General features: G+C 44.5%; 1 protein-coding gene and 4 non-coding genes across 5 annotated transcripts in view; 2 read left to right on the top strand and 3 right to left on the bottom strand.

Moving 5' to 3' along the window:
- The first annotated feature begins 5,533 nt into the window (after positions 1–5,533).
- Positions 5,534–5,606, top strand: TRNAR-ACG (transfer RNA arginine (anticodon ACG)). The gene has a single exon. It is a non-coding gene; the product is annotated as a tRNA-Arg (tRNA).
- Positions 5,607–9,129: 3,523 nt separating this feature from the next.
- On the bottom strand, positions 9,130–9,220 carry TRNAY-GUA (transfer RNA tyrosine (anticodon GUA)). The gene is given in 2 exon segments: positions 9,130–9,165; positions 9,184–9,220. It is a non-coding gene; the product is annotated as a tRNA-Tyr (tRNA).
- A 1,755-nt stretch (positions 9,221–10,975) lies between these two features.
- TRNAR-ACG (transfer RNA arginine (anticodon ACG)) lies at positions 10,976–11,048 on the bottom strand. The gene has a single exon. It is a non-coding gene; the product is annotated as a tRNA-Arg (tRNA).
- Positions 11,049–11,293: 245 nt separating this feature from the next.
- On the top strand, positions 11,294–11,384 carry TRNAY-GUA (transfer RNA tyrosine (anticodon GUA)). The gene is given in 2 exon segments: positions 11,294–11,330; positions 11,349–11,384. It is a non-coding gene; the product is annotated as a tRNA-Tyr (tRNA).
- A 4,834-nt stretch (positions 11,385–16,218) lies between these two features.
- DNAJC5B (DnaJ heat shock protein family (Hsp40) member C5 beta) overlaps positions 16,219–24,773 on the bottom strand; it is a 46,543-nt gene continuing 37,988 nt past the window's right edge. Inside the window, exons 5-6 of the mRNA XM_064703525.1 lie at positions 21,891–22,065; positions 16,219–16,313 (exon numbers count right to left, since the gene is read on the bottom strand). Coding sequence (XP_064559595.1) covers positions 16,219–16,313; positions 21,891–22,065 — 270 coding nt within the window. The remainder of the gene's footprint in view (positions 16,314–21,890; positions 22,066–24,773) is intronic.

Raw genomic sequence — 24,773 nt, 5'->3', positions numbered from 1 at the left:
TTGCAGCAGCATTGTTCCGTGCACAAATTTGTATTCAAGGCGCCTTTTGGGCCTTGGTTCCCCATATCCCACAGTGATACAGCTGCTACTTGCCATCATGCTGCTGGGACTGGGGCTGCTGTGAGATCCTGCTGGGAGTTTCTCTCAGGACTGCATCTCTCATCTTTTGATAGCTCAGCTCCCAGGGTAGAGGGCTGCACTGTTTTCAGAGGAAGCCTTAAGTCACTAGCTCTAATTACAGCTCAAAGGAGAGGGGATCTTGGCAGGGGAGGAAGATTTCTACTCATCACAGAACTTCTTATTGTACCCCTGACAGACACATTGAGGAACCTCAGGAGTCATACCCAGAGCCTTTGTCCCATTCCACTCCAGCGTCCACAGCTGCCTTTGGCAGCCGAGGATGCCTCTGCCATCCCTGACCTTCATCAGAGATATTCACCAGGAACCTCATTTCTGCAGCCAAAATGGGGCAGGCATGGCTGTTGCTAACCTTTAGCATTCCAGAGAACATGGCAAGGAGCCTGACATGTGCTAGGGGGTCACAGAGTAACAGTTCACTGTCCCCTTCAGCTAGCAGTGTCAGCAGGCAATCAGTAACACTGAAATCCCACTTAATCCAGAAGAGATTAATTAAGAATGGAAATAAAATAATTCACCCATGACAAAACTATTAATATCCATCCAAAATAGATTATATTTATGGAATACTTAAAAAACTATACAGGCTCTTATCCTTGTTTATCTTAATTGGCAAGACCTCGCACCCATAAGCAGGTGTTCAGGTGATATTCCTGAGAAGAGGCAATGCTTCCTTAGAAGCCTTCTCTGCATGTAACATCTCAGGTTGCATTCAGTGGGGTACTCCTGGTATGTCAGGTCTCACAACTAGTCCCTTGGGCTCCTGAATGTGTCCAGACAAGATGCTTATTCCCAGAACTGAAGCCATGCATTGTTCCCTTTCAGGGAAGTATTTCTCTTTAACAAGCCAGGTGTCATCCAGTCAGGCAGGAAAAAGGTGCCAACTCTCTCACCCTTTCTCTGGTGACTTGTTTGCATGTTTCCATGTGAAATGTTTTTTATACCTGACATCACAAGGTACATGGAGATGGAAATTGAAAAACAGAGCTTCTCAAGGAGCCAATGGGGAGAGCAGGAAACTCCACTTTTCTTCATCTTAGTGTTCTCAATTTTAGCCCTTCCCTCACTTTACAGCTTTCTTAGGGAAGCAAGTCCAGCATGTGGGAGGCAGAAAGAGCCTCTGACCCAAGCCTGGTGTTGTCCCCACTCCTCCCTCCACCCCAAATGCTGTAGGAGCCATGCAGGAGGGCAGAAAAGTGCTGAACCTTTTCTTTCCAGTTTAGGGAGCAAACTGCCAGCTGGCTAATGGGTATCTCTGCAAGGTCCCTGTGTGAGGCCACTTTGTAAGACTGGCAAGAGAATGTTTGAGGGAAGTGGAAGATGCAAAGGGAAAAAGACACAAGAGGATAAGGAGGGAGATTGTGTGCATGCACAGCTGTAAGTCCTAGGCTGTTGTCTGCATTGAACAGGTCCTTTAAAGGTGATTTCTCATGCCCAGCACAATGCCTCCACCTCCTCTGCTACTTTGTAGCACCACAGCATCCTGCTTCTCATCCTTGCCACATCAACCTTCATCTCCTTTATCCTCTCCCATGAAGGGGTGAACTGTCTGACCCTCTCCCTGAAAAGACAAATCCCATCAACCAGGGAGCAGCCTCTGCTTGAGCAGGCAAGGGCTGCTCCCCTTGCTTCTGTTCCCAGCACTAGCTTGAAGCAACACATCCCCTCCAAACCAAGGCTCACTAGGCTCACACACTTTGCTGTATTCTGGTTTTGCCCACCAGAATAATGACAGCAGGCAGGGCAGACAAGACATGTTTACATTATTTCAGAAGAAAAAAAAAAAAGAGAGAAAAAGAAAATAGTGGCATTGAGATATCAAGCCAGTGCTTTTCCCATGACAGCACTCAGGCTTAGCATTGGAGCCAAGTTATTGTTAGCTGGCCAGGTAATGCTAAAGGAATGAAATAATTCTTGTTTTTGCCAAAAAGAAAGGCCATCCTGTCTCTTGAATAGGGAAGAAGTAGGAAGAATTCTATACCAAATTAGTGAAATTCTCAGGATTAGAAGAATTTGGGGTTTTAGCACAAATTTTTTTAGAATGTGAGAAGTGCTTTGTTCCCCCACAAGGAAAAGTTTCTTGGTCAACAAAGCCTGAGGTGTGAGATGTGGAGGAAAGTAGGTTGTCTGCTCCTCACTGTGTCAGGAGGGCCTGCAGCAAAAATGCCTGGATATGAGGGAATAGCCACGCTGATTTAATCTTCAAAGCCAGTAAATGGAGCCTGGTTTTCTCTCATTTCCCCACCTACCTCTTTTATAAGTTTATCTCTCTTGGCAACTGAGTATATGTTTTTATTTTCTTTTTGTCTTAACCTGTCTTGCATTAAGTATGATTTCAGTGTAATTGGATACTAATGACTTGTTCCTTGCCAAAGGATGTGGTAAAACTCCACGTAGAGCTTGGGGCACCTTACCAGCACTCTGAGTTGCCAGCTTGTTCTCCATGATATCCAGAGCATTGTGAAGCAGATATCCACAGCATTGTGTGCAAACATTCACAGCAATGTCCCTTCCTTCAGCTGCAGCCCCCATGCTCTCCCCTGGACAAGAGTCAGGCAAGGAGAAGTATGAAAGCATTTTAGAAATGTATTACCCCTTCTCATTTCTAGCTCTTACATGTATTCACTCCCTTATTGGTCCACCAGCCTGATTTCCCAGCTCTGGCTCCAACTTTCTTTAGGCATTTGGAGTGTTTGTTATGACCAAGGCTTTGTCTCAAACCATTAGTTTCGGCTGCAGCCCTCTCTATGGCTCAAGCAGGGCCCATCTCACTGGGTCCTGCTTTCACAATTGCCAGACACCAATTGCAGCTGTTTTGGAATGCAGGACATGCTGCATTAGGCAAAATGGAGCAGCCTTGTTTGCTCAGAGAAATTCTGTTGGAACGACATGGAAATCCATGAAACTACCCTTCTCTAACATCATTCTCCATCCCATCAGTGCAGGAGGGGTAGCATCCCTGGGATCTCTGAGCTCATGGAAGCCCTCTATCCTGCCTGGCCTGGGCGTGCAGTGGATCATCTCTCTGGCTGCCAACTGCAGGAAAAGGTGTGAGTCCAAGATGCCCAAGTAGAAAGAGGCAACACCTCCACCCCTGCAAACTCTTGTTTGCAATTACACCCACACCCTTCCTGTTGTTATACACCCACCATCCATTTGTACACACTCACCCCCTTTCATTCACTTTGTGGTTTTCCTGGTTAATTCAGGGGAAAATAAAACACATTTGCAAGAGAGAAACTATTTGCAAGTCTTTGCTTATGAAGGATATGCTCCTTCCAGTTTATCCCCCTGCACTAGCCTGGAAGGCAGTCTGGAAGAATTTGACCTCATCTTCACTACCCACCTTACTTGCACCTCCCAAAGTTAAGTGAGAAAGGACGAAAATGAAGAGAGGTTGGACTGAATAACAGGTCTGAAGTGAGCTGTCTGTGGACATAGACAGTGGCTCTACCTCTCACCTACTGAATACACTCCCAACTTCTCACTTCTTGCTCCCACTCCATGCTTTTTTCTTCATTACCTCAGCACAACCCTCCTCCTCCAGGCTGCAGTTTGGCAAGCTTCTGCAAGAGGCTGAGCTGCCCTGGCTAGCAGGATAGAGCAGCCTGGGGTTCTCACACAAGGTCTGGTCCCCTCATTAGCACCATCTGAGCTGATTCACTTCACTGACCATTGGAAAATTACCCACTTTGTTGGATTGTTATGGTGACTCAGGTGCCTGGAGTGCCCACACACAACTATAGCTGTTAAAGCAAGCTCTATACTTCAGAGCAGTGGAGAAGAGGGGAGGTGAAGTGGGACCTCTTTACTTTGGACTAAAGAGCTGCCAAACTGGCTCATCCTCCTTTAAAACTTCATCCTCAACTTCCTTATTGTTATCCAGAACATAATTAATACCTTCAGTTACCCCAGAAGATAATCCATTACTTGAAGGAGCACTCACAAGCAAGTCAAGCCAAAAGCCATCACTTATCACAGTAGTCAGGCAAAATCACTGCTGCCAGGAAGGTACAGTAGCAGTGCATGTTCAAATAGGGTTGTGGTAATTAACATCTGACTCCAACAGCTCCCAGCATTTTCTGTAGCAGCAGGTTGCATGAATCCCATCCTGCTTCTAAGGAATGGGAAAAAGTGCCATTCATGCTCTTTCCCAAGCTCCCTAACATACAACACTGGTTAACTGTTTTGGTTTGGTTTTCATTGGCCTAATAAAACTAAGGCTGAATATGCAGAGCTTTTTTTCCAGTATCCTGGCTCTCTCTGGTACAAACTTGTTCATAAAAGCCTGAATGGACAACTGCCATGCCAGAACTCAAACATCAAACAAAGGCTACCATGGGAAAGAAGCTGGCAGCTCACTGACATCAAGTTATTATCAGTAGTGGATCAACACATTTGACTGCCACAAGGTAAGCAAAGGGCTTAGAAAAGCAGGCAGCAAGTGTCCACCAGAGGTCCTGAAGATGAATCCAAAATGTCATAAATCGCCGTCTCTTCTTGGAAAAGCAAAATCTATTTTGCATGTGATTGATGAGCAAAAACTGGAAAACAAGTTCTGTGGCCTCGTGGTCTTTGTGGAGCATATCAAGTGACCAAGACCACACAGCCACCTCTGTGAAGCACCAATGTGAAGCTCTGTAGGAATTCAGAGGCAAAGCCTGTTCAGACAGTTCAAAGAGCATCACCTCTGGCAGCTGAGCTGCAGGAAAAATTTATGGGGTAGAGACCAAGAGTAATTCAGAGGGCAGGGCAGGAACAACCTGTGGACGTGAGTCAGGTGTGTTGTAACAGGAGAGGTACTGATGTGACAGTGGCGTGAGGGCTGCCTGGAAGATGGGGTGCTGATGCTGGCTGCCTTCAGAGATGCCCTTATCCCTCGGAGGAGATCGGCTCTGTGTCAGTCCCGGCCCTCTAGGTCTGTCTGACCTGGGGTCCTTCCCGGAGGCAGGACCAGGGCTGGAGTGAGGGCTGGTCTGCTACGGAGTTATGGAGGCGGCAGATTCCTGCTCCTCCCACCAGCTGGGATTCCTCCTCCAGACACCAGGGGAACAGGCAGGCTCTGCTGGCCCAAATGGCTGCTAAGGGCAGGCAGACAACAAGGGCGTGACACATCTGCCAGAATTTGGGAATTGGATGACATTATGATGTTTTTCCTGCTTTCCCTTGAGCATAGATATTGCAGCAGGTGACACAATGGGACTTATTCTCAGCTTGCACTTGCAAAGTTTCTCCTCACAGTGAATCAATATCAGGTACGGAGCTTGGACACGGCTATTGGGATTTCCACTGTGCAACCTCTGCATTTTGGTGGCGCCGGGCATCAGAAGGGGCCTCCCCCGGGTCCCTTTGGGAGATTATAGCACCACCCTCCTGTAAGTCCAAGAACAGCTGGGGGCCAGTGGCGCAATGGATAACGCGTCTGACTACGGATCAGAAGATTGTAGGTTCGACTCCTACCTGGCTCGTTCTTTTCAGTTTTACATTCTTTGTCGCCCTTCTAACTCCGGTCTTACCCTAGCTTTCCACACATCGCCTCCGTGCATAAGTGAAGGGAAAACGGCAAAACTTGGGTAATTAAAAACAAACCAAAACAATCTCAACAACCAAGCAGTTCAAGAGCTGGAGATGTGATTTTGTATTCATTTATTTTGATACCCACACATCCTGCTCATTCTGCGTGGGAATTTTCGATTGGGTCAACTCCACCTCCAAACAGACTTATTTTTGAAAAGATTTTATTACATGGATCTTTCCCAACCCCACCGGGAACTTTCAATATTCACATCTATACCCAGCATCCTCCAGTTTTCCACTGCACACTCCAGCTTGGCTGACCCTGGAGGATGCTCATTTATCCAACTCCTCCTGCTGAAATGGGGCAGGGGAATGCGCCAAGGAGATAAAAATCATGTCTAAGTGCCCAGGATGTGAGCTGGAAGAGCTGCTGATAGCTGGGTAACCCTGAAATCCCACTTAGCTCAGGTGAAGACTACCTAAGGGAGTCTTCTTGTACTTAAGGTACAAAAAGAAGTATGTGTTTACAATATTCAAAATACATACACTGATAAAGAACTCCTCAATAAAGGAATAATAAAGTTTCAAGTACTAACAAAATCAGGGAAGTGCTCTCTTGTTTCCAGTGGTTTCCCACCTTTGCAATCAGCAGAACATCTTCTCTATGCATGTGCCACATATCTCAAACTGCATCCATCAGGAAGCACCTTGTTACGGAGGAACATTTTCACCAACTCTCCTTTGAAGTCCTTCAGGCAGATGAAACTTTTTACCCTCATACTCCTATGAGATTTATTATGTTTTCCCTTTCTCCAGTAAAAGTGACAACTTTTGTTTGAAATACAAACAAACCTTTTCCTACAAGACAGGTCCTGAAAATTTCCTTTCTGTTGCAGCAGGTGTCCCCCCTGTACCCATCAGGCTATTTAAAATCCCCTTATCCCTTGATTGCCTGAAGTGCCCTACTCTGGTAACCAACCCAGTGTATCAGAGTGAAATGTTTTATGATTGGGGTTCTTATAATCTCTGGCATCTTCCACTATTAAGTCATAGAAATGATTGAATAGACTGCACACACAGAGCTCGTTTTTGGCCCTTGCTGGAGGTCAGATACAAAAATATTTATACACTTGCAGGTGACTGTCAGTATTAACTTGCACCTAAATGAAATATTTCACAAGTTACACTATTAAGCAAGCACTGAATAGTTTGCTACTGTAGTGAAAAGCATTTAGTGCCTTTAGATCCATGAGCGTGTCCCAGAAGAATGGGAAGCTGAGCCAAACAGTCACAGGAATGTAACAGGCTGGATGTAGCTCAAGAGACAGAACAGGTGCTTAGCATAAAGGAAGTCCTGAGATGAGGACATTTTGTGAGGGTTTTTGGTTTTGTTCTTTTTCTTTCCTGGCTTTCATTATCCCTCAGGAGTATTACACTCTTACACAGAAATGCATGTCAATACTTTCTGAGTGGGTGGGAAAGAAAAAATATCTTAGAGGTGGAGACAAAGAGAGAAAGGAGATGATCCCTTTTCTTGAAGAAAGTCTGTGTGTGCTTTTATTTTGGAAACTATCCTTTAGGAGAAGTGAAAAGAGTTGCCACCAAATCAGTGAAAAGGAACAAATGACTTTAGAGATGTATATATAGGAAGGAGTGAATCTTGGGAATAAAATAAATCTCTGGCCCTAAATAGTGTCTGTCCCACACCAGGGAATGGCACAGGGATGTGCTTTTGGACTGTGGATTCAGATTTGACTGCTAGTGAGTGCGAAGTTGTGTGGAAAGGAAATGGATGCCTTTCCTCAATTTGTGCTCACTGAGATGCCTCTGCTCCCTAAAAGGCAAGTTTTCATGCCTGGGTTCCTCATAGGACAGTTCCTGAGAGGGATACACTGCGCCATGCTGGAGGAGCAGGGAAGAAAAGGTTGTTGTTGGTGTCTGTGTGCATGTCCACACACATGCACAAAAGCACACTAATTAATGAAGGGGTATCTGGGGCCAGGGATGTAATGCACAAAGAGAAGCAGCGTGCAGGTCTGACTCTTCCTGAGCTTCATAAATCTGTTTCCCTGCTGATAATCTTGCTGGTACTATATTCCTACAGAGAGTGGGTCCTCCTTGCTCTCATATCTGAAATCTACCCCAGAGAAACACTCCCACTCAGAGAGAAGACTCACCCGGGCTTCTGTTGAAGGAGAAAACTTCACTTCCATTCTCCCCCTGCTATGCAGACAGATTTGGACACTTTCAGACACGTTTACTCTCTCCAAGCCAGGAGATGCTGCCAAGCATGTTTTTCTGCACCCCACGTAGCACCTGCAATGGAAAAGAAGACTTGAAGGAAAAAGGAACAATAGAACACAGGAGAGAAAAAAAGCAGAGTATGAGTGCTGGCTTTCTTATTAACTACGTCCAAAGCAAGCCCATGTCTGTCTGCATTAAACCCCTTTGTGTAAGGATCTCTATGACTCCTCTCCCTCTGCTCCACATTCTGCTGCAACATCCCATGTCACCCTTTTTGGCACATCCAAAGGACCAAACATCACATCTGTCACCCTAAGTCAAGAGACAGTGGAGGACTTTCACCCACTCCTATCAGCTGGGGTGCTCACAGCCCTCCTTTGTAAGGATTATCTGGCACCACAGAAAGCCCAATCAGTACAGATTGTTTGGTATCACATAAAGCAACATGCAGCATGAGGAGAGACTGTCCAGAGTGGAACACAAAGGATCAACATGGGAAAGAAGACCTAACAAAACTAGCTAAGACTGAACTAAGTTATTTTATTAATTATTTTTGGCTTCATATACAAGAATCCTAAATAGATATTATTAAACTGAGATGGAATCTCATTAAGTCATTCATATAAGCATCTCAGAGGTGAGTGCCATGACTCTTTTCAGCCACACTCTTTCCAGCAGCGCCCAGTGACAGGACAAGGAGCAATGTCCATAAACTACAATTCCAGCTCCATAAACAGACATTCCAGCTCAACATGAGGGAGAACTTCCTTACACTGAGCACTGGAACAGGCTATTGAGGGAGGTAATGGACTCTCCTTCTCTGGAGACATTCCTGTGGATGCATTCCTGTGTAAACTGCTCTAGGTGACTACTTCAGCAGGTGGGGGTCTCCAGAGGTCCGTCCAATCCTAACAATTCTGTGGTTATGATAATAAATAATTATTAAATCTCATTAAATAATAATTAATAATAGTTTTATCAAACATAATAATAACTAAATTTTTATGGAAAACAACAAAGCACTTCCAAAAGCATTGCTGCAAGACGTATATCAGTATTTACTGCAGGGCTGCTATTTCTTTCCAGTGTTTTCTCTTTTTTGCTTCCCCTCAGGAGAGAATAAAAAAAGGTGAATTGCTTGTATCATACGCTTTTGTAAACGGCTCTAGGAGCGCCTTCCTGAGCGGGAGTGAAGCCGTGCTCCGGTCTCAGAAAAAAAAATTAATTGTCTCCTTCGAGCCGGAATCGAACCAGCGACCTAAGGATTCCCGTGGGGCGCGGCCTCTACAGTCCTCCGCTCTACCAGCTGAGCTATCGAAGGGACACGTCCGCCGCCCCCCAGCGGCCGCACAAGGCACCGCCCAGCCCCGCCCCGCGCAGAGTTGTGCGCATGCTCCCGGCAGCCTCGGCCCTCACGGGGGCGAGAGGCGGGAAGGGAGTTCGGTGACTGGGCAGCGGCCGGAGCCGGGTCAGGGAGACAGCTAATGGCGTAATGCCGCCACGAACTCTCCACTTCTAACTGTGTGGTTTTTTGCACAGCCGTGCGTCGAGAAGCAAAAGCAGGGCTCTTCACAGCAACACACACGCATCACTTCCAGGTGTTGGCAGCACTCATGAGCTACCACAGTTATTTATTCATATTCCTGTGAACTACTCCTTCTGGGACATGTGAATCCACACGCTGCTTTGTCCAGTTCTGTGGGATTCAGCACAGGAAAGACATGGAGCGAGTCCAGAGGAGGGACACCAAGTGATCAGAGGGTAGAAGCAACTCTCCTGCGAACCCAGGCTGAGAGAATTTTGGTCGTTCAGCCTTGAGATGGCTCCCAGGAGACCTCGGAGCACCTTCCAGTACCTAAAGGGGTTCCAGCAGAGCTGGAAGGGACTTTTTCCATGGGCATGTAGTAACAGGACAAAGGATAATGGCTTTGAACTGAAAGAGGGTGGGCTCAGACTGGATAGAAGGAAATTTTTTTTTATAGTGGGTTTCACGAAAACACTGGAAGAGGTTGCCTGGAAAGGTGGCGAATGTCCCCTCCCTGAAAACACCCAAGGTCTGGGGCTCTGAGCAACCCGATTGAGTTGAAGATAGCTAGTGCCCCTGCTCATTGTGGAAGGTTGGAAGTAGGTGACCTTTAAAGGTCCCTTTCAATCCAAACCATTCTGTGATTTGATAACTGGCTACTCTGAAGCTATGGTGTGCTCTTCAGTCTAAACCTTGGGAATGCCTTCCTTGCCTCTCCTGCTTGCAAGCTCTTCTTCACATACTGCATAGCCTTTATGTAAATGAAAAATGTTTGGGTTTTGTTGCAAAATCACACACTTTTCATGCAACTGCACAACACGGCTCTTCTTGCACTTCTGAAGACCAAGGGATAATAAGAATGTAAACAACATTCCGATCACAGCAGGGTTGCTTGCTGCCTCCAGAGACCTCCTGGTTGTTTTCTTTGATGTCACCTGTGGCAGTAACCACAGAATGTCAGGCCAATGTGGAGTACACTGCTCTGCTCCTCTCCCAGGGCCAGGTTTCTCCCCCATGTAATGTAGTGTTGTGTTAATTGGGGTAATTTGAAAAAAAAAATTGAAAAATTTAAGCCTACAGTGGTGTTTTGCTTTGGAAAACACAGCACTACCAGGCAGACAAATGGGGTTAAATCACAGAATTTTAAGGGTTGGAAGGGACTTTACAGATCATTTGGTTCTTACCTGCCTGTCAGGGACAGGGACACCTCTCACCAAGACACACTTGCCTTGTTCAGGCTTTATCAGGCCTTGCTCAAGGCCTGATCCTGAACACTGCCAGAGCTGGGAGCCCCACAGCGTCCCTGGGAAACCTACTGCAGTGTCTCACCGGCCTGACAGCAGAGAATTTCTTCCTAATCTCTAATCTAAATTTCCCCTCTCATTTTGTACCTGTTGCTCCTTGTCCTGTCACTTCCACTCCTGACGAAGTCAGGATGATGAGATCAGATGAGAAAAAGAAAAGAGAAATCTAAGAAGCCAGGATGATGAGATCAGAAGGAAAAGCATGGCCCCCTCAACGCGCGATCACGGCTAAGAAGAAAAAACAATGCGAGCCAGGCAGGAGTCGAACCTACAATCTTCTGATCCGTAGTCAGACGCGTTATCCATTGCGCCACTGGCCCCACACGTACAGGGGCTCTCCCGGCCGTTATCTATAGCCGAGAGCAGGGGCGCCGCGCGCCCCACACAGCCCCAGGCACTCCTCACGGCCCGTGGCCTGCCCCGGCTTTCTGACAGGGGCGCTCCCGGCGTTCCCGCCCTGCCCCGCGATCGGCCATAGGGCCCGCCGGAAGACGCTGCGTGCTGCGCATGCGCGGGGCGGGCCGGCTGCGGTCTTGGTGCGCGGCGGCGCCACGAATGGCAAGTCCCTTCGATAGCTCAGCTGGTAGAGCGGAGGACTGTAGCGGTTACGCCCCACGGGAATCCTTAGGTCGCTGGTTCGATTCCGGCTCGAAGGAGACGTCTCTTTTTTTTTCTCCCTTCCATCCAAAGATCCTCTTTAGCAATTGTCTCTTTAGCCTTTTGCAGATACAGTTGCTTTTCTAGAATAGTTCCAGCTGCATCGTAAACCGAGCCTGTGCGCTGTGTGTCACTCTCAGGAGCGACTGTTCCTGCGGAAGCAGAGAATGTTTGGCCTAATGCAGGACTGCCAACACTCCTGAATTTCCAAAGTTAAACGACATGTGTGCTCATACTCCAACGTGCCACAAAGCAAGTCAGTGCAGGAGGATACTGGCTGAGATCCCTTTGTCTCATCGCAGTTAATTAGGATGTTGAAATTCTGATGGTCATTTTTCCAAGTCTCCTCTCTTCCAAATGTCTAGACACTGTTTTTACAGCATAAGGCTGTAGCTGTACATGCTGCCACAAAATGAACACATTTTCTTATCCAGCCAACTGAAGTGTTCAAGTCTAGGCTGGACAGGACACATCCCTGCCCATGGCCGGGGGTTGGAACTGAATTATATTTAAGGCCCTTTCCTACCCAACCCATTCTAAGAATAGCATGTACTGACTCTCTCCCTTAGCTGAAAATTGTGTGTCATTATTGGGTCTATCTATTATAGGTGTCAGCTACCACACCTATAAGTTGTCTTGTCTTACTGCCTTCGCAACCTGGGATGGGTGAAACCTGCGCGAAGGACTGAGCCCTCTTGTACAAAACCCTCTACCTATTCATCTCTCAAAGTGAAAGGAGAAGCCAGATGTGATGAGGGAGCTGACTTCTGTTTGTGGAGGGAAGGAAGGGGGTTGTGGTCATCTGTGGTCTTTCTCCCTGGTTCATAACAGCGCACTCTTTTCTACAGGAAATTCTAACATAGGAAAAAAATCAATAATTTTAACTGCGCTCAGTTTAGAGTTCTTCTTCAATTCTTTTTAGTGATTTTATTCTACAAAGAGGCAGAGATATAATTCTTTTTGACTGAAATCATATCAGTATTCATTCTTATACAAGGTAGGCAATCAAACTAAGTTATGTGCAATTATGTTTGAAGCTTTTTGTATTAAACATTGTGGCTTATCCCACAAACTTGTTGTAGGGAGTGAAAGTGCACAAACTGCCTAAATAACTAGTTACATGGTGGTGCACCTAAATTGTCTATGCTGCCTCTTCTGTTTGGTGTTTTGAGTGAATCTGGGTATGTGTTAATATCTAAGCACACAAAGGAACAGATCTCTGAGGATACATACAGCCAAAACAGCTGCCCCTTATCCATTTTTCAAATGCTTGGGCTTTTGTGGTCACAGAGGCTGAATACCAACCTAGTGATAAATATTCCTGTCTTGTTGCATGCCCAGATTATCTGGCACTCTGTGCTGGCTCTTGAACAGATACAAAACCCCAGAGTGAGGTGCAGGATGTCTCAGGATGTCCTCAGCAGCACCACGGTTCCTCTCTCTGCACACACCTTATGCTGGGGGAAATTGTTCCATATGGGCACTGATTCCAGCGAAACTACTGTGTTACATCACTTTGTCACACTGATGATTTCTCTTACAAGCATTCTGCATTAAGTAAAGAATTTAAAATGTGAGGCCATGGGTCTGTCTGCTTTGCATGGGCGGGCACATCTGCTGCAATCCAAGAGCTAGTTCCTCTTCAGGGAACCCTGAGCTGCCATTTGACACTTGCCAGGGAGCAAAGCCATAACTTGGGCCAGCTGTCTCAACAGCTTCTCTAGCTCTTACTGGAATGAAGTTGTTGGTGGTGTGGCAAGGGAAAGGGAGTGCTACAATTCATACATACAACTTTTATTAGTCAGAATGATTGACAGCCAAGGTAGATTTGAATACATGGAAGTTTACATATAAATAAATGTTGCAAAACAGAGGAGAAAATTGAGAATCTGTACATTTTGAGAAGATTTCTGGGTGTGCAACTGAACTGTACACTAAACCAGATAATGCTAGCATGTGTTCATGTTAGGAACTTTTCTGAAAAGCAAACAAAGGAGTAAAATCACATTGAAGAGCTAAGTCCTGAAATCCTTTATCATTCTATCTCCACATGTCCTCAGAATACTGATCTTCGCATCAATGAGAGACACAAATGCTCTGTTACTTTAAAAACTAAGTTACCCATTTGAAATTAAACCATGAGTTCAGACACTCAGATCTTTAAGCTGCAGGTCCTGGACAACCCCCTCAGATGCTTGGTCACTGGTTTCTTCTAAGATTTTTTGCTAACTGACATGCTAACAAATGTGTTGTGGCTCTTCTGTACAGAGCCCTGTGTATGTAAAACATGCAGCAGCTTGTCCATCTTTGCTTCACACTGTGAGATCCAGCCATAAATCTTTCCCAAGAAAAGGCTCTCATTTAGAAAGTGTAAATAAGAACCACATGACTTGCGGTACATCTCAAGACCATGGAGAAAATTTCCTTGGTTTTGGTGAACTTTGGCTCTGACCCTATAGACCCATCAGAGGTGTTGCATGTGAAAAAATTCCCCAACTGCTTTTGCTATTATGGGATTTACTTCTTCCTCCCTGGCTTTAGGCCTGCTCTGTAGCTGTTGTTGAAATCAAGGGTGCAATTTCCAATGACTTCCATGGGAAAAGTAGGATGGATTTCACATGGGAAAGGATTCCACTTATAAAATGTAGCTTTACACCGGACTTTTCTCCCAGTGCCTCTTTCAGCTCTCTGCTGGAAATAGTCACTAGGTAACATTTAGACATTTTCACACTAAATTTCTCTACCTGACAGTGAAACTTAGCAAATTACTTCACCTGCAGATTTGTTATGTACTATGTGCTCTCCCTACTCCTTCATTGGGGATAACATCCTATGCTAGAACAAACACTCTGAAAAGGGGAGAAAGGCAAAAGAGGAGTGCCCAGTCTCTGGGCTCTGCCCATCTCACAGCACCCCAGTGCTGTCTGATCCATCCCCCTGACGGGAAGACGTGCAGCACTCGGCTGCCACTGGAAAGACAAGCCTCTGGGGTCATGTCTCCTCAGTGGCAGGATGGTGGCATCTGCCCCCCCCCCCGGCACCGCTGGGTTGGATGGGCACATCCTCAGTGGGCAGGTAGGATGGTGGTCTGGAATTATGTACACACGACTGGTTTCCAAAACCATTGCAACTGAGAGCAAAGAGGAGCCTGTGGGTAGGAGGGAAGTGAGTGCCTGTGCACTCTGGCCATGACAGCATCTTCCCTCTTTTCTGAAGCAGAAAACCAGGGCCATTTGTGAGGGCAGTGTGCATGTTGGCTGTCCCCAGTGCCTGCATCCAGAGAACAGATATGTAACTTGAACAGGAAGTAATGGTCTTGAAAATATCCTTGTGTTATGGAACTTTTTAAGAAACATTGAAAGTAGTATGTCTTGACTTTGGACTTACAGCTGGTTCTATAAAACACATTCTTTTCCCAATATAATTAGATGAATGACATTTGATGTCAAAGGTGAGAATAGAAGGAAGATAATAATGTTTCACAACTGTGGGATCCAATTTTAAGCAAGGGAACAACAGTTTCAGCTTGTTATATATTCACAAGTCTGTATAATTTAGTGGAACACTGTGACCCCCCTTTAGACCACAGCATGCAAAAATAGCAAATACACAAAACTGACAATGATTGATGTAAAATGATCAATAAGAAGAAATTCTACTGCCTCAGGCTTAAACTACTATGTCAAATCAGTGAAGTGCTAAGCTTAAGATTTAAGAGGTATTCCTTTAGCTCTTACAAATTAGTGGCCTAAGTTTTTCATGCTCCCTTTAGCCATGGCCACTCATTTGTGCAGTGGTGCACCTGACCATACACCTTATTCCTGCCTCTTTATTTAAAATCATGCCATGTGCTCTTAAAGCCCCTGTGCCTGGCGCAGAAGGGAGGTTTCAGTCTTACCCCAGTGAGCTGCTGAGCAGGACGGTCACTCCTTTGCTGCTTGTTTCCCTGCCAAGTCCTTGCTGCTCCCACGGCCCCAGTGCCTGTGCTGGCGTGGTGGCTCCCAGCCCAGTGCCAGCAGGGCAGCAGGGCCACAAGCCAAGGGCACGGCGCAGGGAGCCAGCTGGCAGAACGCTGTTGGCTGGGAACCAAAAGGAGGAGCTTTGCCACAGGCCCCTGGGAGGAGGAGAGAGGCTCTGGGACAGCCCAGGGTTTGTCTCATGGGTTTGCAGCTTTTGCTGGGGAAGACAACAGAGCCTATGTGTGCTTCTGGATGAGGCTCCTGGATTTGGAGTGACCTGCACAGTAACAACCATCAGAAAAATCTTCTAGCACTTTGTCTTGGTTCAGGATTTATAATTACCAGAGCTGGGTCCCAGCAAGCCACTAGCTGCCCTCCAAAGAGCACTTCTTCTCTGGGAAGGACAGCCCCATCTGTCTTGCTAACAACTTTCTCTCTGAGACCTGCTAAAGAGCACTTGTGGGGCTCCCTCACAGGAATGTTTCCCATCCAGCAAAACTGCTGCATCCAGGGAAGGTTCCCGGGGCAGGGAGGTACAGCCAGTGTGTCCATAAAGGGACTCAGGACTGTGTCTGGGAGGTGAAACTACAGATGCAGGCAGGGAGAAGACCAGCTATCTCAAAGGGAATATTATAAGAGGGAAAGACAATTTGAAGCTGTGAGAGACCAGCATGCTCTGTACAGGCCGTGGGTATCTCCATACACCGTGCAGGTATCGACCTGTTGGAAGTAGCATACAGCGAGATTCTGCCTTGGTAGGAAATTACTCTCACGTTACTTTTTATTAGCTTAAAAACTATGAACACAGGCTGCAGGACTTATATTTTTCTCACTGTGAGAGTCAGTGAGAAGCCCAGCAGGTCCCTGGCCTGCCCTAGGACTCAGTGTGGTAGCTCCGGTGGCTGTCCCCAATCAGTTGTGTCTTCTCAGTGACGTTAGTCGGCTGAAGCGTGATAGGAGTTTCTCCATCTAAATTGGAGAGGAATACAAAGATTACTTTAAGAGCCCTTCACTTGCTACCAAAGCCAGATTTCTTGTTAGCACCACAACATTTCATTTGCTCTTCTGGTTACAGCTTAATTTGGTTTCACAGACAGCTGTGTGGGTACCAACAAGGTGACATTGCCCACACCAAGCCTACAAGTGCTCTTCCTCCTAGTCCTCATACAATGGCAGATTTCTGGGTGTTGCTGCTGCTGTTAGATTGGACATTTGCTCTGCCTGGTGCTTTGCAGAGCTTGCAGGCTAAAGGTTCCTGCCTGTTCTAATAGCAAGTGCTTGTTCCTACAAATGGCAGAATATAATCAGAGCTGATGTGAGTCAGCAAGCACTAACCTTGGTAGTGTTTGTAAAAATGGGACAGAAATGAGTCTTGAAGAAGGCAGAGTTAACAGTAAAGAAGGAGGAGAGTTAAAAGGAAAAAATACATGAGCAGTAATAGTAATACACTTGAGAGGAGAGAAATCATACCTATCCTGAAAGCCAGCTAGTTAAATAAAAATGTTAAATTGAATTTGAAGTCTTATGTAATGTATATGCAATAGGACTCTGGGAATTACTATTTTAATGAATTTGGAACTGCCAAAACTCCATATTATCACTCTATAAATCCCTACTGCTGTGTACTTTCTCACTCCGTGCAATTTTGTGCTTGCTTTTCCAATATATCTATAAAGATTCATTTGTTGTAGAGTGGAGAAAAGTAGAAGTGAAGTCTTTACAGAGTTCCTTGATGGCTACTGTGTTCCATCTGATAAAGAACAAGGTTTAGTAAGTGCAGTAAGCCAGCTTCTTCTGGGCCTCTTTCCAACCCACATGTTTTTTGGAGGGAGGGAAGTACTCAAGTCTCAGAGACTGACTTTTACAATTTCAGCCATCTTAGTGAAATGTTTCATGTATGAAAGCTTTGGACTGTCTATATCCTGATACTAACAGAGTCTTCACAGTAATCAAATACAAATTATGACTTTTTTTGCCAAATGACCAACTGTTCAGGGAAAAAAATCTCATCTGACATTTCCTTCTGTTTACATGACAGTTGATGGGATGAATCATGGGCAAAAGATGTAATGTACGGGAGTAACTTAACCCAGAGCAGGAATCTAATTGCATGCCATACGGCTTCCACTCAGTGGGGGTAGAACAACTTTGACTCTGTCAAGGTGAAAGGCAAGAATGATTAAATGCCAAGCAGCTTCTCTGTATGGGCAATTCCATATTTAGACACAAGGTCAAAGACAGACGTGTTTTGTAACTTCTAAAAGTATATGAGTAATTAATGCTTTGAGCTCAGCTCAGGCTCATATTAGTTTGGCAGTTCCAATCCATTTTTAAGTTGCTGTGTGTTTTCTAGATTTCTGAGCAGCATTCTCTCCCGCCCACTTCTGCCTCCAAGTTGTTCATTTTTGGGGAGATTGTTGATGGAGGGCAGAGATTAGCAGTTCATTTTGCTGTGATACCCAGGTGTGCAACAGGAGAGCAGGACCCACTGCAAATCTGTCGCGTTGCCTCCAGCTGATCTGCAGACAGCTCTTAGCTGACACCCTCACCAAGCATTTTGCTGCTTGCACCCTTCTAAGACTTATTATAGGGTTTTTTAGCAGAACAGGGACCCATAGCATAATAAACTGTACAAATATAGTCTGCTAATGGCAAGCTGCAGAATGGAGGTGAGGCAGAATTCACAGTTTAAACTGCCTTCTATAGATAGCTCCTGCTCACTGTTCGCCTACATTTGTATCATATGGAGTGTGGAGGAGACAATGAAGTGATAAAAACTTTTTGCTTCTGAGTTGGGAAAGTATTTTTTCTACTCAGGTTCTTTTATTCTTGTCCTTTTTTTTCTCTCCCAGAATTCATTTTCTGTAAAATAAAAGTTGGTCTAGAAATGCCTTGCTTTGTTCTTACAACGATAACCGAACAGGAGAGAACAGACCTGACAAACTGCTTTGAGTGCATCATTACAGCCTGAAGTACAAAGGCAGTCCAAATTCCAATGTCACCTCCTCCGGGAACACAAAAGTTAACAAAAATTTTACCATCAACTTCAGTGGAAGCAAAATCTGTCAACCTGCCCCATGTGTGTGGGAAAGTGTTGAAGTGTTGCACGTGTCTGTGCTGCAGGCAAGCGAGTGATACTTCCCTCTGCCAGTGCATTTTGACAGGTTACCTGTAACATCATGGCAGGATACCACAGATTACCTTATTTTGCACCTTTCTAATGTCATGTTTGATCTGAAACACCAAAAAATGTCATCTTTAAAATGTAATAGCCCAAACATAACATTTAATTTTTGGTTTTCTGCTCTGTATTAGGTCAGAGTCTTCTCGTTCAAATCAATAAATATGAGGAGAAATCCTTGTAAGCTAAGTATGTGCCAGAGCTTGCAAGTCCCTAATTTCCTTTAAGATGGTCATCTTACCCCTGGAAATACATGCTGTAAAACGAGGCTCTCAAGGGAGACACTGAACTATCTGAGCACTAGATCTAGTGACATTTATTTGACTTAGCCTTTCTTCTAGGGGAATATAAATGCCCCTAGAAATTCTCTTTTTCTAGAGAAATATCAAATCAACAGAAGTGAAGCCTTTGGCATGATTATGTTGATTTCAGTGGCAACTCACTTTGCTCTTACATTTTAGGGAATGGATCACTGAATCTTTGGCCTCACACCTCTTTCTTTTTCAATAATAATTATGTTTTATGGTATGTTAGTTTGATGAACGAAATCAACTGTGTAAAACCTTATTTTGTTATTGAGAGTTGTGAGGCACTGAAAAATTATTATAGTCATGCTAGTTTGATATGGCAGTTTTACATTTTAGTTGAGGTCTAAATCTCAACTCCTTTGGGCAGTGCAGCCAGCAGCAGGGAGCTCCCACTGAGCACAACTGCTAAGGGCTCAGTCTCAGAGCTTTGTAGCATCAGGAATTTTGATGCTTTATCAATGATGCATTCCTCAGGAAAACAATGGCTGATTAAAAAATATTTGGATAGTTTTTGTGGGGCTTTAGCTCGAAAAATCTACATTTGACCTCAGTGAGAAGTTTTGGTTAGCAATACTGTTGATGCTGGGGACAGCAGGAAGCAGAGAAATTAATTACTGGTTGGAATGCTCATTCTGTGCTCAGAGGGCATGCAAAGAACTTGGATCCTAATAGAATCTCCTCTTCCAAAATTAAATCTGCTGCACAAGTGATTCTGAATTACACAGTTTGTTTCTGAATTACATACAGGAACATTTCTATTATTTACTTAAAGGAAGGCATGAGGATTAATTTCTATGGCTCAACATTCAAAAAAGCAGTCTTTGCTATTCTAAAAGTCAGCTGTGTCTTTCTGGCCAGTATGTCTGAAGTTGGGATGTCAAGGGAAGAAGGAAGAGAGGAAGCACACTTTGATCTAGTTGTCATTCTTTTTTTTTTTCCTAAATGCATAGCCTGTTTTCCTTTCAGCTGCAGGAAAGATGCTCATGTTACTCTTTGTCATAAAGCTTTTATTTTATTCCTTATATGTTGATCTCTTTTAAAATAAAGAGAATTCTGCTTTACTGAGACTTGCTGGTTTTGATTAGGAGGAAAATGTAGCCAGACTGAAGAGGAGGGTAGGAAAGGTATAAAGATCTAGTTTTCCTCAGACCCTACCTATGTATTTAATACTGTCTTCCAAATACTTAAAACATGAAATTCCATATTATGTTATTTTTTCAGACTGGTACTTTGCTAAGCATTTAAAATTAATTTTTAACTTGGTCTCAGTGGGACTTGGCGGGAGTAAAGGGATGTCAAGGGGGCCTAAAATTAAAGCATACCAATACCTTCTGGTACCTGTGCCAGAAGGAAAGAGCACGGGGGAATTTTGTTCTGGATTTTTAGGGAGAATTAAAATGAATATAAACCAAATTAAAAATAAACAAATTAAGAAAACAGGCAGAAATTAAGCATTCTGATTCTTCAAAGGTCCATGCTTCTACTTTAGACTTGGCTTTGGTATCAGTGACTCATGAAGAACAAGACCCACTTTAGATTTGCACTTTTCAGGTGCCTAATGTTGTAGAGTTTATTAGTTCTGTCTCAAGGTATTGTGGTTATAAAGTTTTCACAAGTAGTTTTTATTGCCTTTGCAGAGACTGATTAAGTATGATCAATTTTTAAGCTGACTGTGTTTACCTTGATATGCCTCTAGGCAAAATCAGTTTAAAAACACCACCACACATTGGCATAGCAGTTATAAAAATAGCATTTGTTTCAACCACTACAAGTGTTTTGTTACATATTTATGGAAGGGTAAATTTGTGTGAAAAGTTGGGGGAAAAAAATTTCTTACTGCTAAGGGAACATGACATTTGCAATCTGGCAGTGCTATTTTAAGCATAATAAACATAAGAATATAACAGTATAAGATCTTCTATAACAATGGAAGAGAAAATGAGTGAGCTGACTTAGGTCCTTCCTCATTAAAAATCCATAATCTTAATCATAGTTTATATACATTTGCAACTGAAAAGTGTCTTCAGTCCTTCCCTGGTACCTTGGGTTCTTATTGCTGGAGCACCTGTACATATCTATCCAGTTTGAGATGTTTCTGCTTCCCCTGAATATGAAGACAAAACGGCCCCTCTTTGGCACACTGGGACAGGACTCTTTGTTCAGAGCATGCATCCCATACTAGTGCCAAATTAGGAAATCACCTCCATCATCCCTTGGCATAGCCAAAACCTGAACGTGCAGCTTGGGGAATGCAGCAAAGGCAAAAAAAGAGGCCAACCTGCTGTGGAGGTCATTTTGCTGCCACAGGCCCATGTTCCTGGCTCCTAAATTCCCTGTTCCTCTTGCCCCTAAGTTAGCACTTGCCTGCTCCACCATGAAGCACACCAGAGAATTAAATGGGCCAGGAACTACAGACATTTTTGAGAGGATTAGTTTACACCTGGATTTTATCCAAGGCCTGATTAAGGTAGAATTGCTACTGCAGAAGAAAGTGAGAAGCTTAGAAAGGCTGTATGGGAGAGGGACAGGACCATGGTAGCTCCCATGCATGCTCTCCTGGGTTACTGCACAACCTTACTGTTGGAAACTTGGCATATTTTCTTGAAGCCTTCTCTTGAATGGGTACAATATTCACCACAAGCAGGGATAAATTTTACACAACTAAAGTCTGAATGACAGCTTATTCAGGTCAATCAGATGTGACAGGCACCAGTCCAGCTGAGTCTAATGTAGGAATATAGGATCTAGGATATGAAGGAACGTGGGCATGGAGGCTAGAGGGTGAACATTATCTCTTAAAATGAGCCCTAAGACATTTATTTTGTAAGTGTCTCATAAGAGATACAGGAGATGTTTAGTTGTAAGTGCCTAAGTTTGGTTTTGCATTAATGCATAATTTGGGAGGTTCACTGTGTTGTGGTCTTTGCTAAAGTGAATTGGCCCGTCTCCCCTGAAGTCTGGAAGCAGCCTCAGCATTGTGAGCGGAACATCTGGACTACAGGCTTTAAAGGTTGTTTTGAACAGCTTTGCCACACAGTAAGCCCCTACAATACACACCTCTTTCCATGTCGTTCTTAATTTGCTCTTCCAAATCTTCTGGAGACACACAGAACTCCTGCTGTTCCCCGTCGGGTGCCTTTGGTTTGCACTTTCCACAGCAGCAGTTGAAGCAGCAGCAGAGGCAGCAGCAGAGGTAGCAGCCAGTCAGCAAACCACAGACTGCAAACAGGCCCTGGGTTAAACACAGCAGGATGAAAGTCCTGTTAGCAGTGACCTTCCCCAAACTTGCGGCTGTCTCTTACAGCTGAAGGCAGAACTCTGGTTCCTAAGTGCTTGGCACTCAGAGGAGTCCACCTATTGTCCCAGCGCCTGAACAAGGGCCAGGTATTCCAAAGCCGTTCTCACCCACAACCTCCTATTTGTCACTAAGGACCAAATCCACAAAGACACCAACCAACAGGCCCCCACATGCTCAAGGTTTCAAAGTCTGCTGTTCTGCTGATGGCCCTCAGAAAAACCCTCCAGGCAGTATGCAAAACCCTACCCACCTTAACATGACTCATTTCCATCTTTAAAATGACTCATTTGACCAAGATCATTTTTGCAAACACTTATTTACTGGCAAGTTCTTGTCAATAACAAAGCTGAGAGAAAAAGAAGCAAAGACCCAGATGCACCCCACATAATTTTGGGCACTGAAATAAGGCATCCAGTTTAGGACTGGATGTAGCTGCTATGGACTCCCCACACAGTAAAAGAGAAGTTAAAAGCCCTTCCAGGGGAAGGTTCAGCCATAAGAGTATGTGAATTGCCCATTATGGGTGCCTCTCTCTCGCCCCATTAGCTTGTGCAGGAACACACAGGTGACACCTCCTAAATTATAGTCCTCAGACTATGGATCCTTGGTCTGGGGACTCAGGTAGCAAGAAGTTCCCACCTTTGATCACTCTTGTCTGCATGGCACAAGGCATAGAGGACTCAGGAGAGCCAACACAATTGCCTGGGGCCAAGACCACAGATCTTAGAAAGAGTCAAGAGCCAGAAAATTTATATTTACAGAGCTTTCTTCCTTCAGATGAAGTCAGTGCCTGGGTTCACAGCGCAGCTCCCCAGATGTTCAAGTGTGTGCTGCATCGCAGCAATGGACATGGAGGAGGGGAGCTTTTAGGCTGGCATTGCCAGTCTGTGCTCCATGGGGACGTGACAGCAGCCTGGCTCCTGACCCCAGGTAGATCCAGGACTACATGGAGATGTTTGTGACACAGAAGAAATCTCCATGGACACCTCTTCATGGACATAATCATATAAGAGCAAAGGACAGCAAGTGACATTCCTGGAAAGCAAATCAGAGCTGATAAATGGAAAGAGAGTAGATTTAGATTAGGTATTTGGGAGGAATTCTTCATTGTGAGGGTGATGAGGCAGTGGAACAGGTTGTCCTGAGGAGTTATGAGTGCCCCATTGCTGGAGGTGTTGAAGACCAGGTTGAATCAATTTCTGAGCCACCTGCTCTAGTGAGGGGTCTCTCTGCACATGGCAGGGGCTTGGAACTGGATGATCTTTAGGGTCCCTTCCAAACCAAACCATTCCATGATTCTCTGAAGGTGTGGGTAAAAGCAGCACAGCTTTGTGGTACCAGCTATGTCTGGATTGGAGGTACAGCCTGGCTTTAGCATGACAGTTTTCCAGTCTGCCAAGTATTTGTTGTGTTCCTAAGACAATATGCTGCTTGAGGAAGAAAGTAAGCACATATGTCAGGATATTGTCAAACTCAGACAATGGAGCTATGCAAATAAAATTATGTATGCATGTCTGAGCTAACATTAGTGGGGGCTGGCTGGGGCATCTTTGAAGGTAATAAGACTATTTATATGCCTGATATTAATATGAGCATGTATCTAGAGTGAGCAAGGTGCTTTTAATGAAAAGAAGGACTCAGACTTTTTGTCATAAAATACATTCCTTCTAATGGACACCTGAAACAGTGCCATAATTCCCAGAATAACTTATCTGATTGTTTATCATTTATGCCATAATGAAGAATAAATCACCACAATGTATAGAATGAAAAAAAAAAGAATGGAAGTGTGTAGAGGGGAAAACACATTGAGTTTATTCATGATACCTTTAATGTTTCAACATTTCTTGTGCTTATATTATCATAGTTGTTAAATCAAAAATCAGATTATATATGTTATCAATGAACTCTCTTCATGGTAGAGGGTGAATTGGTTTTTGCTAAAACAGTTAAACAAACAGCCTCTATGCCTGCCAGTGGAGAAGCAATTTGAGCTCCCATTACCCTTGTCTTTATATTCCCAGTTTAATATGCCTGCTGAAAAGTCTAGCACTCTCAAAAAGAACAGTAATTTTCATTTTTCATTTCTCCTTTAATTTGAGTTTCCTTACTGCTAATGATAAAACTCCTTGCAACTGTCAGATTTTCCCAGTATGACTGTGCTGAGGAGAGGAATGTGTGTAGTCAATGAGGAAGATAACAAGCCAAGGCTGTGGTCCCTACTGTCCTCCACCAGGATGGAGGAAATTAGGAGTCCAGAGGTCATCTGCAGATGATGCCTCAGACTCAACTAGTATTATGATGACCAATATAAAAATTTCAAATTGATCCAGCATTTGTGCATGAGTTAAAACAAATGAGAAATAGTGAGAGCTCGTCTTGCAAATGAAAAAAAAATTTAAAAAACCCAAAACCAAACTAACTAACAAAACCACTTGGTGACCCCTTTATGCTTTGGGGGTGGGTGGCAAGATTTTGGGTTGGGGGAGGCATAGAGAGACTATCTGTGATAATCCTCAAATGACTCTGTATACATATTTTAAATTTTTTTTGTGAAAGATTCTTGAAAACCAGGAAGCAGTGATTACTTTGCTCTTCATGTCTTGTCTTCACCTCTGGGATACAGCTTGCTTGAAGCAATC

The sequence above is a fragment of the Zonotrichia leucophrys genome, chromosome 2 (assembly GCF_028769735.1).
Source record: "Zonotrichia leucophrys gambelii isolate GWCS_2022_RI chromosome 2, RI_Zleu_2.0, whole genome shotgun sequence".
Classification (NCBI taxonomy): domain Eukaryota; kingdom Metazoa; phylum Chordata; class Aves; order Passeriformes; family Passerellidae; genus Zonotrichia; species Zonotrichia leucophrys.
This window is presented reverse-complemented; position numbering and strand designations above follow the sequence as displayed.